This window comes from Juglans regia, chromosome 2 (genome assembly GCF_001411555.2).
Source record: "Juglans regia cultivar Chandler chromosome 2, Walnut 2.0, whole genome shotgun sequence".
In the NCBI taxonomy this organism is placed as follows: Eukaryota; Viridiplantae; Streptophyta; class Magnoliopsida; order Fagales; family Juglandaceae; genus Juglans; species Juglans regia.
In genome coordinates this window covers 27,170,020-27,182,391 of record NC_049902.1, presented here as the reverse complement: position 1 = coordinate 27,182,391, position 12,372 = coordinate 27,170,020, and the positions used below count along the sequence as shown (strand labels likewise).

The 12,372-nt window shown below is 36.4% G+C and overlaps 2 protein-coding genes across 6 annotated transcripts; one reads left to right on the top strand and one right to left on the bottom strand.

Annotated features, from left to right (window-relative positions):
• LOC109004013 (coiled-coil domain-containing protein 136-like) lies at positions 1 to 7,275 on the top strand. 4 transcript variants are annotated; one of them, XM_018982386.2, is made up of 4 exons: positions 1 to 1,010; positions 5,600 to 5,655; positions 5,753 to 5,942; positions 6,599 to 7,275. In XM_018982386.2, exons 1-4 carry the CDS (start codon positions 336 to 338, stop codon positions 6,950 to 6,952), a joined length of 1,275 nt encoding a protein of 424 aa, XP_018837931.2. In that variant the 5' UTR covers positions 1 to 335; the 3' UTR covers positions 6,953 to 7,275. The 4 variants fall into 4 exon arrangements, with proteins under 4 accessions (XP_018837931.2, XP_035543387.1, XP_018837932.2 ...); XM_035687494.1 differs by having other exon boundaries at positions 6 to 1,010; positions 6,602 to 7,275; XM_018982387.2 differs by having other exon boundaries at positions 7 to 1,010; positions 5,750 to 5,942; positions 6,602 to 7,275.
• Positions 7,276 to 9,401: 2,126 nt separating this feature from the next.
• LOC109004014 (acyl-CoA-binding protein) lies at positions 9,402 to 11,384 on the bottom strand. 2 transcript variants are annotated; one of them, XM_018982390.2, is made up of 4 exons: positions 11,208 to 11,384; positions 10,025 to 10,142; positions 9,820 to 9,882; positions 9,402 to 9,725 (listed from the first exon to the last, which is right to left on the bottom strand). In XM_018982390.2, exons 1-4 carry the CDS (start codon positions 11,217 to 11,219, stop codon positions 9,664 to 9,666), a joined length of 255 nt encoding a protein of 84 aa, XP_018837935.1. In that variant the 5' UTR covers positions 11,220 to 11,384; the 3' UTR covers positions 9,402 to 9,663. The 2 variants fall into 2 exon arrangements, with proteins under 2 accessions (XP_018837935.1, XP_018837933.1); XM_018982388.2 differs by lacking the exon at positions 11,208 to 11,384 and having other exon boundaries at positions 10,025 to 10,172.
• Between the last annotated feature and the right edge of the window lie 988 nt (positions 11,385 to 12,372).

Sequence of the window (12,372 nt, the reverse complement as noted above, 5' to 3'; positions counted from 1 at the left end):
TGGATTATGAGAAAGCAAGGTCAGGGATTCGGGAATGAGATAAAGGAGCCTTTCTTGCTCACCCTTATTCGCTTTGTTTCTAAAGTCTGCAACCACACAAACTGTACGTCTGCGTCCACCAAAAAGGACCGGACTTTGGTTGGTTTCTTTGATATCTTCGTGAATTCCGTGCCCTGAAAGATCCATTTTCGTAATCCAATACCTGGAAAATCTACACAAGAAAAGGCATTACAAACTGATCAGAGAACAGACCCTCCTCCAAAAAGAAAAGCAAAGCAAAACAAGCTTAGTATCTGTCAGACTAGAAGGTCTTACTCTCAGTCGAAGACGTACTAATGGCAGAAAAAGAAGAAGAAGAAGAAGAAGAAGAAGAAGAAGAAGAAGAACGAGAACTAGGACCTCTAGAAGAAGATGGAGAAGGAGAAGAAGACCAAGAAGAGGAAATGAAGAAGCTTGTGCGTGGATACCTGGGGCTGAGCTTCTCGGTGTCTTTGGCATTGCTTCCCAAGAACTCAATATCTCTAGTACCAGCCCTAAAAACTCAAGTCCGGGAACTCTCTTTGAGACTCCTTCAAGCGGAGGAGCAGATGAGGCAGATGAAGTCCCGCAGAAAGGAGGACTCCAAGGCCAACGCCCGGGTGGTGGAGATCTTCGCGAGCCACCGGAACGCTTGGCAGTCGGAGGAGAGGCGGCTGCTGCAGGGGATCGAGGAGCTGAGGGAGAGGATGGCAGAGCTGGAGAAGAGGGAGGCGGAGTACAGGGCGCGCGTGGAGGAGCTTGAGAGAGAGGTGGGCGAGAGGGACGAGATGATTAGCTTCATGTCCAGGACCAGCGCGGCTGCCCATGAGTTTGGGGAGGAAGAAGAAGAGAGTGCGGCTGAAGTGAGCTTTGCTTATGCTGGTCCGGAGCCACAAGATCATCTTAATCAGCATCAGCAGAATGGGTTTGATTCCGAGTTGTTGGCGTCCTCGGCTTCCAAGTTTTGGGCGGAAAGAGCTAATCTCGGCCAGGTATAAATTTTCTTTTCTAATGCCCGTTTGGTTTCTTAAAAATGGTAGGAAAATAAAAATGTATTAGAATTGCTTGAAGGGATTGATGCCGGAGAAAATTGAGAACCGAGGGCATTTTTGTTCTTTACTGAAAAAATATTGGGTGATTTCTTCTTCGTTCAAATTCCTCTATTTCTAACTGAGCGTTATTTAGCAGTTGGGAAAAAAGAATGGCCCTTGGAAGAGGCTTATATGTTGAAAGAAAGATTTCAATCTAATGCATGAGTGAACAACATGAGAGAGATGATTCAGATTCAGTATATTCATAAGACAGTAGCCACGATCTTTATTGAGCATTAGATGGGATATAGTATAAAAGATGGTTAGGTTTTGTTTAATGAGCACTGATGGATGGGATAGGATAAAGAATCAATTTGTTCAAGATGAAAGCACTGGTAGAAAAAGAGACGACCTTGAAGAATTTGGACAAAGAGGGTGGAGTACATAATTGCCAATCATCCGATAAAGATCTATCTGATCGATTGCCAATTTATTGACTCAATCGAGAGGTTAAATGAACTAAAGTACCTCGATTGTACTGGATACAAATAAAAAGAAAGCATTTCAAGTTTACTTCCTTAAAATAAGTATATAGCACATGCTTACGCATCTTACTCTACGAAAGGAGCTTGATAGATGTATTCCAACTGATAATCATTAGGAGAATAATGCTGCTTCAATTTTCAGGTCTAATGTTAATATTGTCAAATGGGAAGTTCTTTTGATACTTTAAAAGCCTAATAATAATGTTCAAATTTTTATTTTTATAACAAGAGGTTTTACAACCCACGTCGAAGGACTTTGAATAGGCATTTCTTTGTGATCCAGATGCCACTACTTGCCTAGGTGGGGTGATACTGGAATATTAATCACTTATTCCAGGGCACCAAGAAGTTTATAAAAAGATCTTGCTTAGGTGCTAATCTGAATGTCTAAAGCCAACCTGACCAGCTTCCTATGTCAATCATTTAGCTACTTTATCAAGGATATAGAAGTTATCCTTGTGCACACTCTATTGCTTTGGTTTTCTGCTACTGTGCTTAATGGAACTAAGGTTCATGATTCCTTGTGTCTTGTTCAGGTTCCTAGAATGTAACTAGATGTTTTCTTTTGTATACTCCTTGTGTACTCGGGCAACGGCTATTTCATTAGTATTAATAAATTTATTTTTATCCATAATAAAAAAATAAAGAGAAGAAGTTATCCTTGCGTTAAGAGATTCAACAAAGTTTTTTATTAAGATTCCTGTACTCCAGTCTTCTCTATAGTAGCCTACATTTCGTGACTTAATCAGTGTATATCAGCCATTCCATTAACTATCCAATTGCATCTTCATGCATGGTAACATGCTGCATTAGCAAGACATAGAGGTGTACTTGTACATGCATGAATCTAGTATTTGCATGATTCTTTGTATAACAGTTCTCTTTCTTGACTGACATAGATGGCCGAGCCAGCAAAAAAAACTAAAAAGAAACATTGATGGAACGCATAATTTTGTTGCTATAACATCATATGTTTATTGCAAAGAAAGTCTTAACTCAGAATTAGACTCAATGGTTGGAAACTCACGGCAAACTAGTGCTTAAGTTGACGAGCTTAGTTTTGGGTTGCCTCACTCTCGGGCATTTTTCCCTCAGAACTTCTTACTATCTTACTCCCGTGTCATGATTTCTTGATTACTAACTAAAGGAACTATAATGCTTTCCCAAGAGATATTTTTAAATCGACCGAACATGAATGAATCGCCTGACAAATGATCAAGCCTGACCCATGCTACTGCTTGTCAAGCCTGGCTCCTTGAGCAATTAATCTTAAAAGAAAAATTCTATTCATCATCCCCACACACCACGCTTTTTTTTTTTTTTTTTTCTCCTCTCTCTCTCTTACCAAATGTATGGTATATGGATGATGAGTAAAATAATTCAATTAGTTTAAGAAGAATAAAACAAAAAAAAAAAAAAAATGTGTGGTGTGTGGGGATGATAAGTAGCAAAGCTCATCTTAAAAATCAAGCTTGGTGGTCTGCTTGTTTAGTTTTCAGAACTTAAAAGCACAAGCTCGGCAGTAGTTTCTGTCAAGATTGTGTGAATGGCCGAATGAATTGACCTTGAGTGTTCTGTATATTATATATAGACTTTACAAGAATGCTATACATGGAAAGAAAGTAAGTTCCCAAATGATTCTAGCCCTGATTCTTACCCTATATATGGAAACTATATTCTGTCAAAATTGTATGCTAAGTGTACAAGCATAAGTAAAATAAGGAAAGAAGAATTATGGACAGCAAAGCTGTCCATTGACAGTTTCTGCCTTGTTTTACATGAGAAACCTCTATCTAATCTGGGAACAACCCAAAACCAGCAAACTTTGTTTCTATCTATTGTAGAAAAGGTTACTTCATTTATATTTGAAACTGATGCTGTTTGCCCAATTTTCTTCCTCTTATTTTATAATTGCTTCATTTGGTTGCTGAGAAATGGTTGGAAAATAACATCAATTTAATTCTTGGGTGATCAAGACCAGAGAGAAATGGCAGTTAAGGACCCTTTTGATTGTTGTTGGAGAATAGTGGGCTATTTATCTTGGGTTAAAATCCTTCATTATAAAATGGGTTACCTCAAAATTAGGACCCTTTAGTTTTTGGAGTAGACTGCGAGAAACAAAAAAAATTGCAAACAGTAAGAACTGCTGAAAATATTAACAAAGTAGATGATATATTCTTGCTTAATGAATTTATGACATTATGAGCCTTATTTGAATTGACCATCACTTTAGAAATTTATAAGAACATTTTTTTTTTAAATTGATCAGAATAATTGCATAATATCCTAGTTGTTGATGGTCTTAAAGTCAAGTCCAATTTCTGACATTAGGGCCTCTGCTGTGGACGTTGGTTCACTTGTATTGTCATTTTGGATTCTATTTCTTATATCGTGGATAGAAGAATCCTGTGTTAGGGATACTTAAGAGTCTTGTCACAGACTTGGAGAATAGGCACGACCTTGTAGAAAAGAAAGAAAGTGATTTTGTGAATCTTCTGCTTGTATGTTGATCGAGAAAGCTGTATCTTCGAAACTCAAATTAATTAAATCATTGGTACCTCTTATGGGTCTGGAGTGATATTCTTCCATAGTGGGTCACTAGAACCACTACTGATCTATATTTTGCATCTTTTCCTTGATTCGCATGTTGTCCTTAACCAGACTCAAAACATTTTGACACTCAAAACAGTTTGAGCATTGCGTTCTTGCCAAATACACCACAGTAATCATAGGGGGATAATCCTCCATTGGAATCTCTATGTTCACCATAAAGATTCTGCCAACATGCCAACCATTCCACACCACTGTTGGGACAACACCCACTAAAGCCCAACAATGTTGAACATCTCTCCCCATAATTCCCTAGCCAGCTCATAATGTAGGAAAAGTTGACTCATGCTTTCGCCATTTTGTTTACACATGGAACACCAATACAATACTACAATATGCCTCTTTCTTAAATTATCAGTGGGTGGGATATTTCCTAGGATTGCCAAGCAAACGGGAAAAGGCACCCTTCGAGGGCGCATTATTTCTCTAAATACACTTCCAAGGAAATGAAGAGCCAATTGAAGGGATGGGCATTGAAACAGGTTGTAACCTCAAAAATACATCTCTAGGACCGGATAATCAACCTATTTTTTTTACTTATCAAAAAAAGATCATCACCCTCTCTTCTCTCCCCTTAGAGAATACGAATCCATTTCCCCAACAAAGCTTTGTTGAACAGTAACATATTTCAAATCCCCCCAAATCAGCCTAATGATAGTGGTGGACCACCCTTATCTTAAGTTATGAGGTCATTTTCTTCTTTTAATATTGCTTCTTAACACTTAAGGTTGGCTGTCTAAAGTAAATATCAGTAGAGGACGAAGGCATCAAATCTTGACTGCTAAAGCCATTAATTGTGTTTGAAAGTTATCCACTAATACAGAAACACATTGTATCTTTGGTACACAGGTCTATCAGCTTCATCACTAGCCAAACATTTTGCATGCTGTCAATCTAAGCTTTTATTTTCAGAGAGGAAATGTGACTTTTGCAGTAATAAAATTATATCCAGTTTACCAATGCTATTAATGTATATTACAGACTGTCCCTTATTCTTTATTTGTTTTATTACTTTGTTTTCTATTTTTCTTTGCCTCCACCCTTTAACTGCTCCTCCGGGGTTTTTTGAAACGTGGCATCTTAGGCACTCGCTAAAAGACTGAAGACTTCTGTGGCAGAAATCTGTTCTCGGGATACTGTCCCTGAGAGTTAGTAAAACATAATGAACCATTAAGCCTTCACAAATCACACTTAATTGGCAGTTATCAAACATCTATTGTGTGATTTTCTCTGACCATTTACAGGTTGAAATGATCAAATTTTATAGATAGAATGCAATAAGTGATTCAGAAACTGGTAAGGCATTTGACATTGTGACTGACATATAAAAGGACATTTGTAAAGAAAATGCAGGTATTTCCTCTGGACCTGAAGTTTGAATGTTTAATCTTGCAGGGTGTACAGTATGAATCCCTCGAATCATTGTATCATATGAAGCATTTTGTACCAAGGTAATTTATAAACAGCCTAGCACTGATCATTTTGAAGAATGTATTGCCAACACTCAACAACTAACGAGGGGCGAAACATGTTTTTCTTGTCTAGAAGGGAATCCCCTTGGAAGGTAGATGGTGAATCCACCGGAGTTTCCTCTAAACTAAAGTTACTTGAACAGGAACTACTGAATTTAGTAAAAGTTGGTAAGAGTGATCTATCAAAAGTACCATCATTAATGAGGAAGCAGGCAAAGAGATGCCAAGCTCTTTCGGAGAAGATTGATGATCTATGCAGAAGAATGGTAATTCTCAACTGCTGCTAGTTTATTGCTTTTGTGCTTTCACATAATCATGGGCAGTCTTTGATTATCATTCGATCCTTTTAGATACCTTATCAATCAAATGAAGCATTATCTTGAAAAACACTTTTGTTCCTCAAATATACAAGGCTGTGTACCTTTGGTCCTTTTAGCTCTGGTTGTTCCATATAGGATGTGGGACTCGTTGTTTTCATGCTCCATATCATATGTATGAGGCTGGTCCTGCGCATTGAAGCTAAAAGGATGTGCCTTTTCGCCCTGTGGAAAAAATTTGAGCCAAAATCCTATGTGACACAATTACTGAGTAATTTTAGAAGTATCTTGATGTGGAAGAGTATACATTTGCTTTTGGGGCCCAAAAGTTTGTTAGCTCAAGGAGTTGTTCTATCATATGCCCTGTGACTGGTATTCCTCTTTGCACTCGGTGCTTCCTTTGATCTGATCGGTGAAACATTCCTTTGACACTGCAAGTTCTCCCCTCAGCATGTGCCTGTAAATGATCCTCTCCCCCTTAACACCACCCCAAACCTCAGCCTGCCCCTACAAATGGTTGTTCTTCTTTTGTTCTGTTTGTATTATAGGTAAAATTACTTTTCCGTTTGTAATGTTGCTAAAAGTTGCTTACCACATATTTACAGCAGGCTAGTGATCCCTGTGAACCAACCCTTAGTCCAGAGTTTCGAACGCAAAGGCAAACAGAGTTTCTACTCGAGGCATTTCGACTTCAGCAACGTGCATCAGAAACTGGACAGAAGCTCATGGCATTACAAACTGAAGTTGCGAAGAGTTATTATGGGGATGAGGTGGGGAGCCAGGCCAAACTGACCACAAGGAGATCTTTGGACTCGATCATGAACAACTTAAAGGAAATCCAGAGGAATTTAGAGATATGGTTGGCCAGAATTATAGGAGATCTTGAAGGGATTCTTGCTAGAGATGGTGCTTCTCGTGTAAGGGATTATTATCTTTCAAGGTATCCTTTCGTTCAATAGAATATCGGATATCCAACCCATCTCGATCCAAACAAAGATATATCCTCTGTTGGTATCATACTGTTCTAAGCCGTAGTGGCAGTTAGATGTCTCATGTAAATTAACTTTCCACTTTGTTTATGGTAGCATCTTAACCTATTACTAGATCTTCAAAACTTACTCTACACATAATTGCAAAGGTAAACTGGGAAACATACTTTTAACATCCATCCCAAGACAACAGGAAAATATTGAGATCTAGTGATGATCTATGCAGTTCTGGCTTAATTTTTGTATGAACACTGCTGTTATAGAATATGTCAGGTGATTCCAAAGATTTATAACTTGGACGATTCCTTCTTTCAATCTCGAGGAATTGCTACCCTCTTTGGTCATTTTTACTTGGAAAAAGCTGAAGTCACCAAGAGTTTGGTCCGATGAATTCTCCCCACAATTTTTTTTTTTTTAAAGTGATTAAGGAAGTATTTTTTAATGATATTGTGAATTTTATTTTTAAATGTTTAAGGGTATTAAAAAAATAATGAAAAAAAAAAAGGCATTTGGCCTTATTGGGACCGGCTACACCCTTGGTGGGTGTAGTCTTTACTTTCCCTTTTTCCTGCAAGATATGTGGTTTTCTTCTCTTTTTTCCCTCATCCTTGAAAGCTCATTGTAATGTCAATTTCATATCTACACGTAAAAGGTTTCATTTTGACAAGATAGACAAGGGAGGCAAAATCATAGTCAGTCCTTGCCAAAATGAAACATTTTAAAATGGAATAGAATTTTAATAAATATTATTTTATCATCGAATTATAACATAGTTATAAATTGGTTCTAACTATATCACTCAATCAAGTTTAATACCATACCCCATTCTTTTTAAGTTGATAACCAAACAACCCAACTCTCAACTACTCTGAAAGCTATTTCCTTGGTGTCAGGAAGATGATGGAGCCATTAATGTTTGCTAATAAGTTTAGGTTCAAGTGGGGCATTGGAACTTTAAGCCAGTGAGTACACCTACATTTTTGGGGGTACCCCAAGGAAGAGAGAGCTGTCTATATTAAAGTAAGGGCTCGTTGAGATGAGACGAGATGGTTTTAGATGAGTTGAATAAAATATTATTAAAATATTATTTTTTTAATATTATTATTATTTTAAGATTTGAAAAAATTGAATTGTTTATTATATTTTGTGTGAGAATTTGAAAAAGTTGAATTGATGAGATGAGATCATTTCCCTATCCAAACAAGCCCTAAATCATCCTTATTTATTTGATGCTTTTTGGTGGGAGAATGTAGTTCTTTTTATGAATACCTTTAACAGCCTCACTTATGGCTTACCACGTCTTCTTTCACTATCTAAACTCTACCATTTATAACTTAATCCCTGTCCTTGTAGAACTTAATCCCTGTCCTTGTAGAAATTCCACTTCAGATGCCCCATTAAACACGAAATTAGCAAAACCAAGAAGAAAATATACTTTGTTGCTGCATAATATCAGACCCAAGATTGAACAACTTATTAGAGGCCCCATGGAAGTTGGAAAGGACTTTCCACTGGCACTGCTGAAGTCCTATATTCACGGTGATCAGTACTATTGCACGCATTGTTCTTCTTATACCTATACATGCCTGCCTTCTTTCCTTTGAGAAAAGGGTAGATTCTCTTTAACTTCTTAGATTCTTATTTTTCCAAACTCTCCCGAGTCTACGACCCAACAAATGAAAGACATTGCCCCTTTGCCCCTCTTTTTCTTCTCTAATCAAGCATGCATTTCAATAACACAAGTAAATCGAGATACAAGAAGAGGGGGTGGGGTTCTCCCAACAAACACCCCGTTACAACAACTACAGTGCAAAAGTAAAAAATAGATCAGGTTTTAGGTCCAAAAATTTAGTCCCCACCCATTCCCTGCAAAGAGGGCGTCGTCTTAGATGATGATTGTACACTGCATTTTGTTAGTATGAAATGTTCGAAGAGACTGATATTTACAATCTCAAGATCTTCGATTAGAGAAAGCGAAAACATAGGAAGATGACCGGTTGGCACGATTATGTGATTTGACTTTCCCCCTATTTACTTCTTTTATTTGGTTGACTTCTTTGTTTCTTCTTTAAGATACATTTACTCCATTAGTAATGGTCATTCGTTTTCGAGACGTTACACCTGGAACCAACACTCGGGGTTTATGTTGCTAATGGAAGCATTTCCCTGATTTATAGACCAAAGATTGCCTTTCGTGAATGAATAGACACTGGCAGGGTTTAAAGCTTTCACCTGAAGTAACTTTTAAATGAGAAATTTACACTTCAGGCAGAAGATCCAGAGGAAATTCCCCTCAGTCCGATAATAAAAAGAAACTATCAGACCACAACAGGCAATTAGTTCAGGTTTGGATGCTGCCGGGTAACATGATCCAAAGGGATTAATTAAGCTTCCCAAGCTGAATTGCCCACCCAAATAGTCGAGTAGAAATCAAGAGTTCTAGCATAATTTAAGCTTAGTTAAAGCAGGCCCTGTAGTGGATAACTTTTAAACACAAGACACCGAACATATTTCTTAAAGATATAACATGGCATAATCACTTCCACAGGACTTAGACACGACACGCTAAAAGTTTGAAAACTACAGATACTGTTTTTTTTATTATTACATTTGCGTTTTCTAAAACACAAGGAATCAAAGAGGCATTCTGCATGAACAAGACATCAGGCCGATGCCGCAGCTTATTCATGCAGCTGTTTCACTTTGGTTATGTAATCACTCATTGCTTCCTCCTTGGACTTCCCTGAAAACAAAAAGGTTTGACGTCTCTTAGAATAGACCACAGATACAACAAAGTTATAACCATACTGCTTTAACTGTGATAGGGAAACCGTTACCTTCAACAGCCTTCCATGCATCCCACTTTGCTCTCTCCCTCAAGCTGAACATTCCAGGACGGCCTGCAAATCAGATACAAAAGGCCATGAATGGTGCAAATTAAGTTCCCTAAAAAAAAAAGCTTTTAGTCTAGAAAGCAACAGGAAAACAAAGACTGAAAAAAAATTTAAAATGATGAGAAACTAAATTGAGCCAGACACTTACTGGTGTTCACTGCTCCAACAGTGGCCCGCTTGTACAGCCCATAAAGAATAAGCTTGTTTTCGTTTGTTGTAGACTCCGGCAGGGTCATGGCTTTCTCAGCATGCTCCTCAAACTCCTCCTGCAATAACCCCATCCCATTCGGAATGGTACACATTTAGATAAATGGACAAATGCCAAAGAGAGATATAGATCAGGTAAAGCATAAAAGGTCCTTTAAGTAAAGTTCAGCCATAAATGGATTTATAATTTTATTCTCACGTGTGTTTTCCAAAGAAAAAACATGGGAGTTGTCAGATCCTAAAAATGGAGCTCGACCCACTACTAATGATGCCAAGAATAATGAAAACCTTGAAATTCCAAAGATAGATAACAATTTAATCATTCCTAAACCTAAAGTTAGCCAATAAGAAGACACCAGTCCTTGCATACACGCTGATTTTGTTTACAATGCATAAATGATCACTTCTTGTCATCCAAGCTTTAATCCGATACCCGGTGCAGCATATTTCTTAGCAGCACAAGAGGTACTTCTACAACTTCATTTCTCGACAATAGCTAAGTTTCACTTTTTATTTAAGTTTTCAGAAAACTTGAACACGAGATTATACCGTTCAATGCTATGGCTTGGTTCAACATAAAATTCAAGGTAACTAGCGAATCGAATAAAAAAGTCAACAGGAATTTAAATACCTTGGAGGCAAAATCAGATAAATTATCAAACAAGCCAATCTAACCCTGTCAAGTCCATCCAAAAGGTTATACCAATTTCCTAGATAATGAAGAAACCAAAGTACAGAAAATAAAATTATGGTAAAAACAACTGAACCCAAGTTTCCTCCTTCCATCTATTTTATTAATCTCCGAAAACAAGAATAATATCCAGATCTGAGCTATTCCTTCCACACCCAATAAAAATTATTCCACAGCCTATTTGAATCTAACCCAAATTGTATAAACAAAGCATTAACAATTCTTTTTAATCTGGAAAAAAAAAACCATTGTATATAACTACTTGATGGTGATGCATGCTTAATGATTTTAAAATTTATCAATACCCAAGAAAAAAATTGGACCAGAAAGTTACTTCCGGGAAATGATTTCCGACGGAGAACAAATCTCAGCCAAAAAACCAAACGAAGTTGCATTTCCATGAACATTTTAAAAACGAGAGATTTAGGCAGACCTTCAAACCCATATTGCTCTCTCGCCTGGACTCGGAAGACTGATCTGCTTCGCTCTGGCTTATTCTCGATAATAACTAAAAGGAAACGTAAGTTGCGTGCGCTCTTAAAGTTGCGTGGCTGGTGGGTGCATTTATAGCGAGCAAAGTGTGTCAGCGAGAGGGGATAGAGACGCATCAAAACTGAGTCACTCGGAATATTGGTATTGGATTAGTCGAATATTTTTTTTATCTTTAAATTTAATAAATATTATTTACGAGAGGGGATAGAGACGCATCAAAACTGAGTCACTCGGAATATTATATTAAATTAATTAAATTATTTTTATTTAAATTATAAGCTACAATAAACTTATTTTTCTTTTTAAATATAAAAAAATTATAGAAAGTTTAAAAGTATTTTTTAAAATTATTATATTATATATATAAGATTTTTATTCATATGAAATTTTACCATCTATATACATATGAGATTATTATATTATAGATTGTTAGATTGTGAAAATAAAAATAAATATAATTTTTTGGAAGTTATTGAAGATTATGAAAATAAAATAAAAATAATTAAAAAATAAAAATAGTAAAAAATAATAATATTTTATTATTATAGAGAATGTGATGACTAATCTAATGTAGACTTCAAGTTTTGAATGATTAGCTAAAGGTGAAAAAGTTACATATTAGTCAAAATTTAAAGAATAAGATGACCAATCTAATACTAATACTCTCAGTTCAAACCGTGGGATTGGTGACAATGTTTTGAATACCGTATTTATGATTAATTTGATCAGATATTGAAATGAGATATTTTGATATTGAAACCGTTTCGGATATTATTTCAAAATAGTCTATATATATAAATTATATTTTAAAATAATAGTTTATATATAAATAAATTGTATATAAATATATATAAATTATAAATAGTCTAATTTGAGTTTGAGGGCCAAAAAATAAACTTGTAGTTTGAAGAAATGAAAAAAAAAAGTAAAAGCCAAAATATCGGTTAGTACGGGCTGAAACGGTCGAAATTCTGACTGATACGAAATTATACCCTTTATTGTACCGACTATGCCACGGAAAAGAAATATTTCGATTGTACCGACCAGAACGGTACAAAATTCAAAATCTTGATTGGTCTGGTCATAGGAAAATAAAAATAAAAATT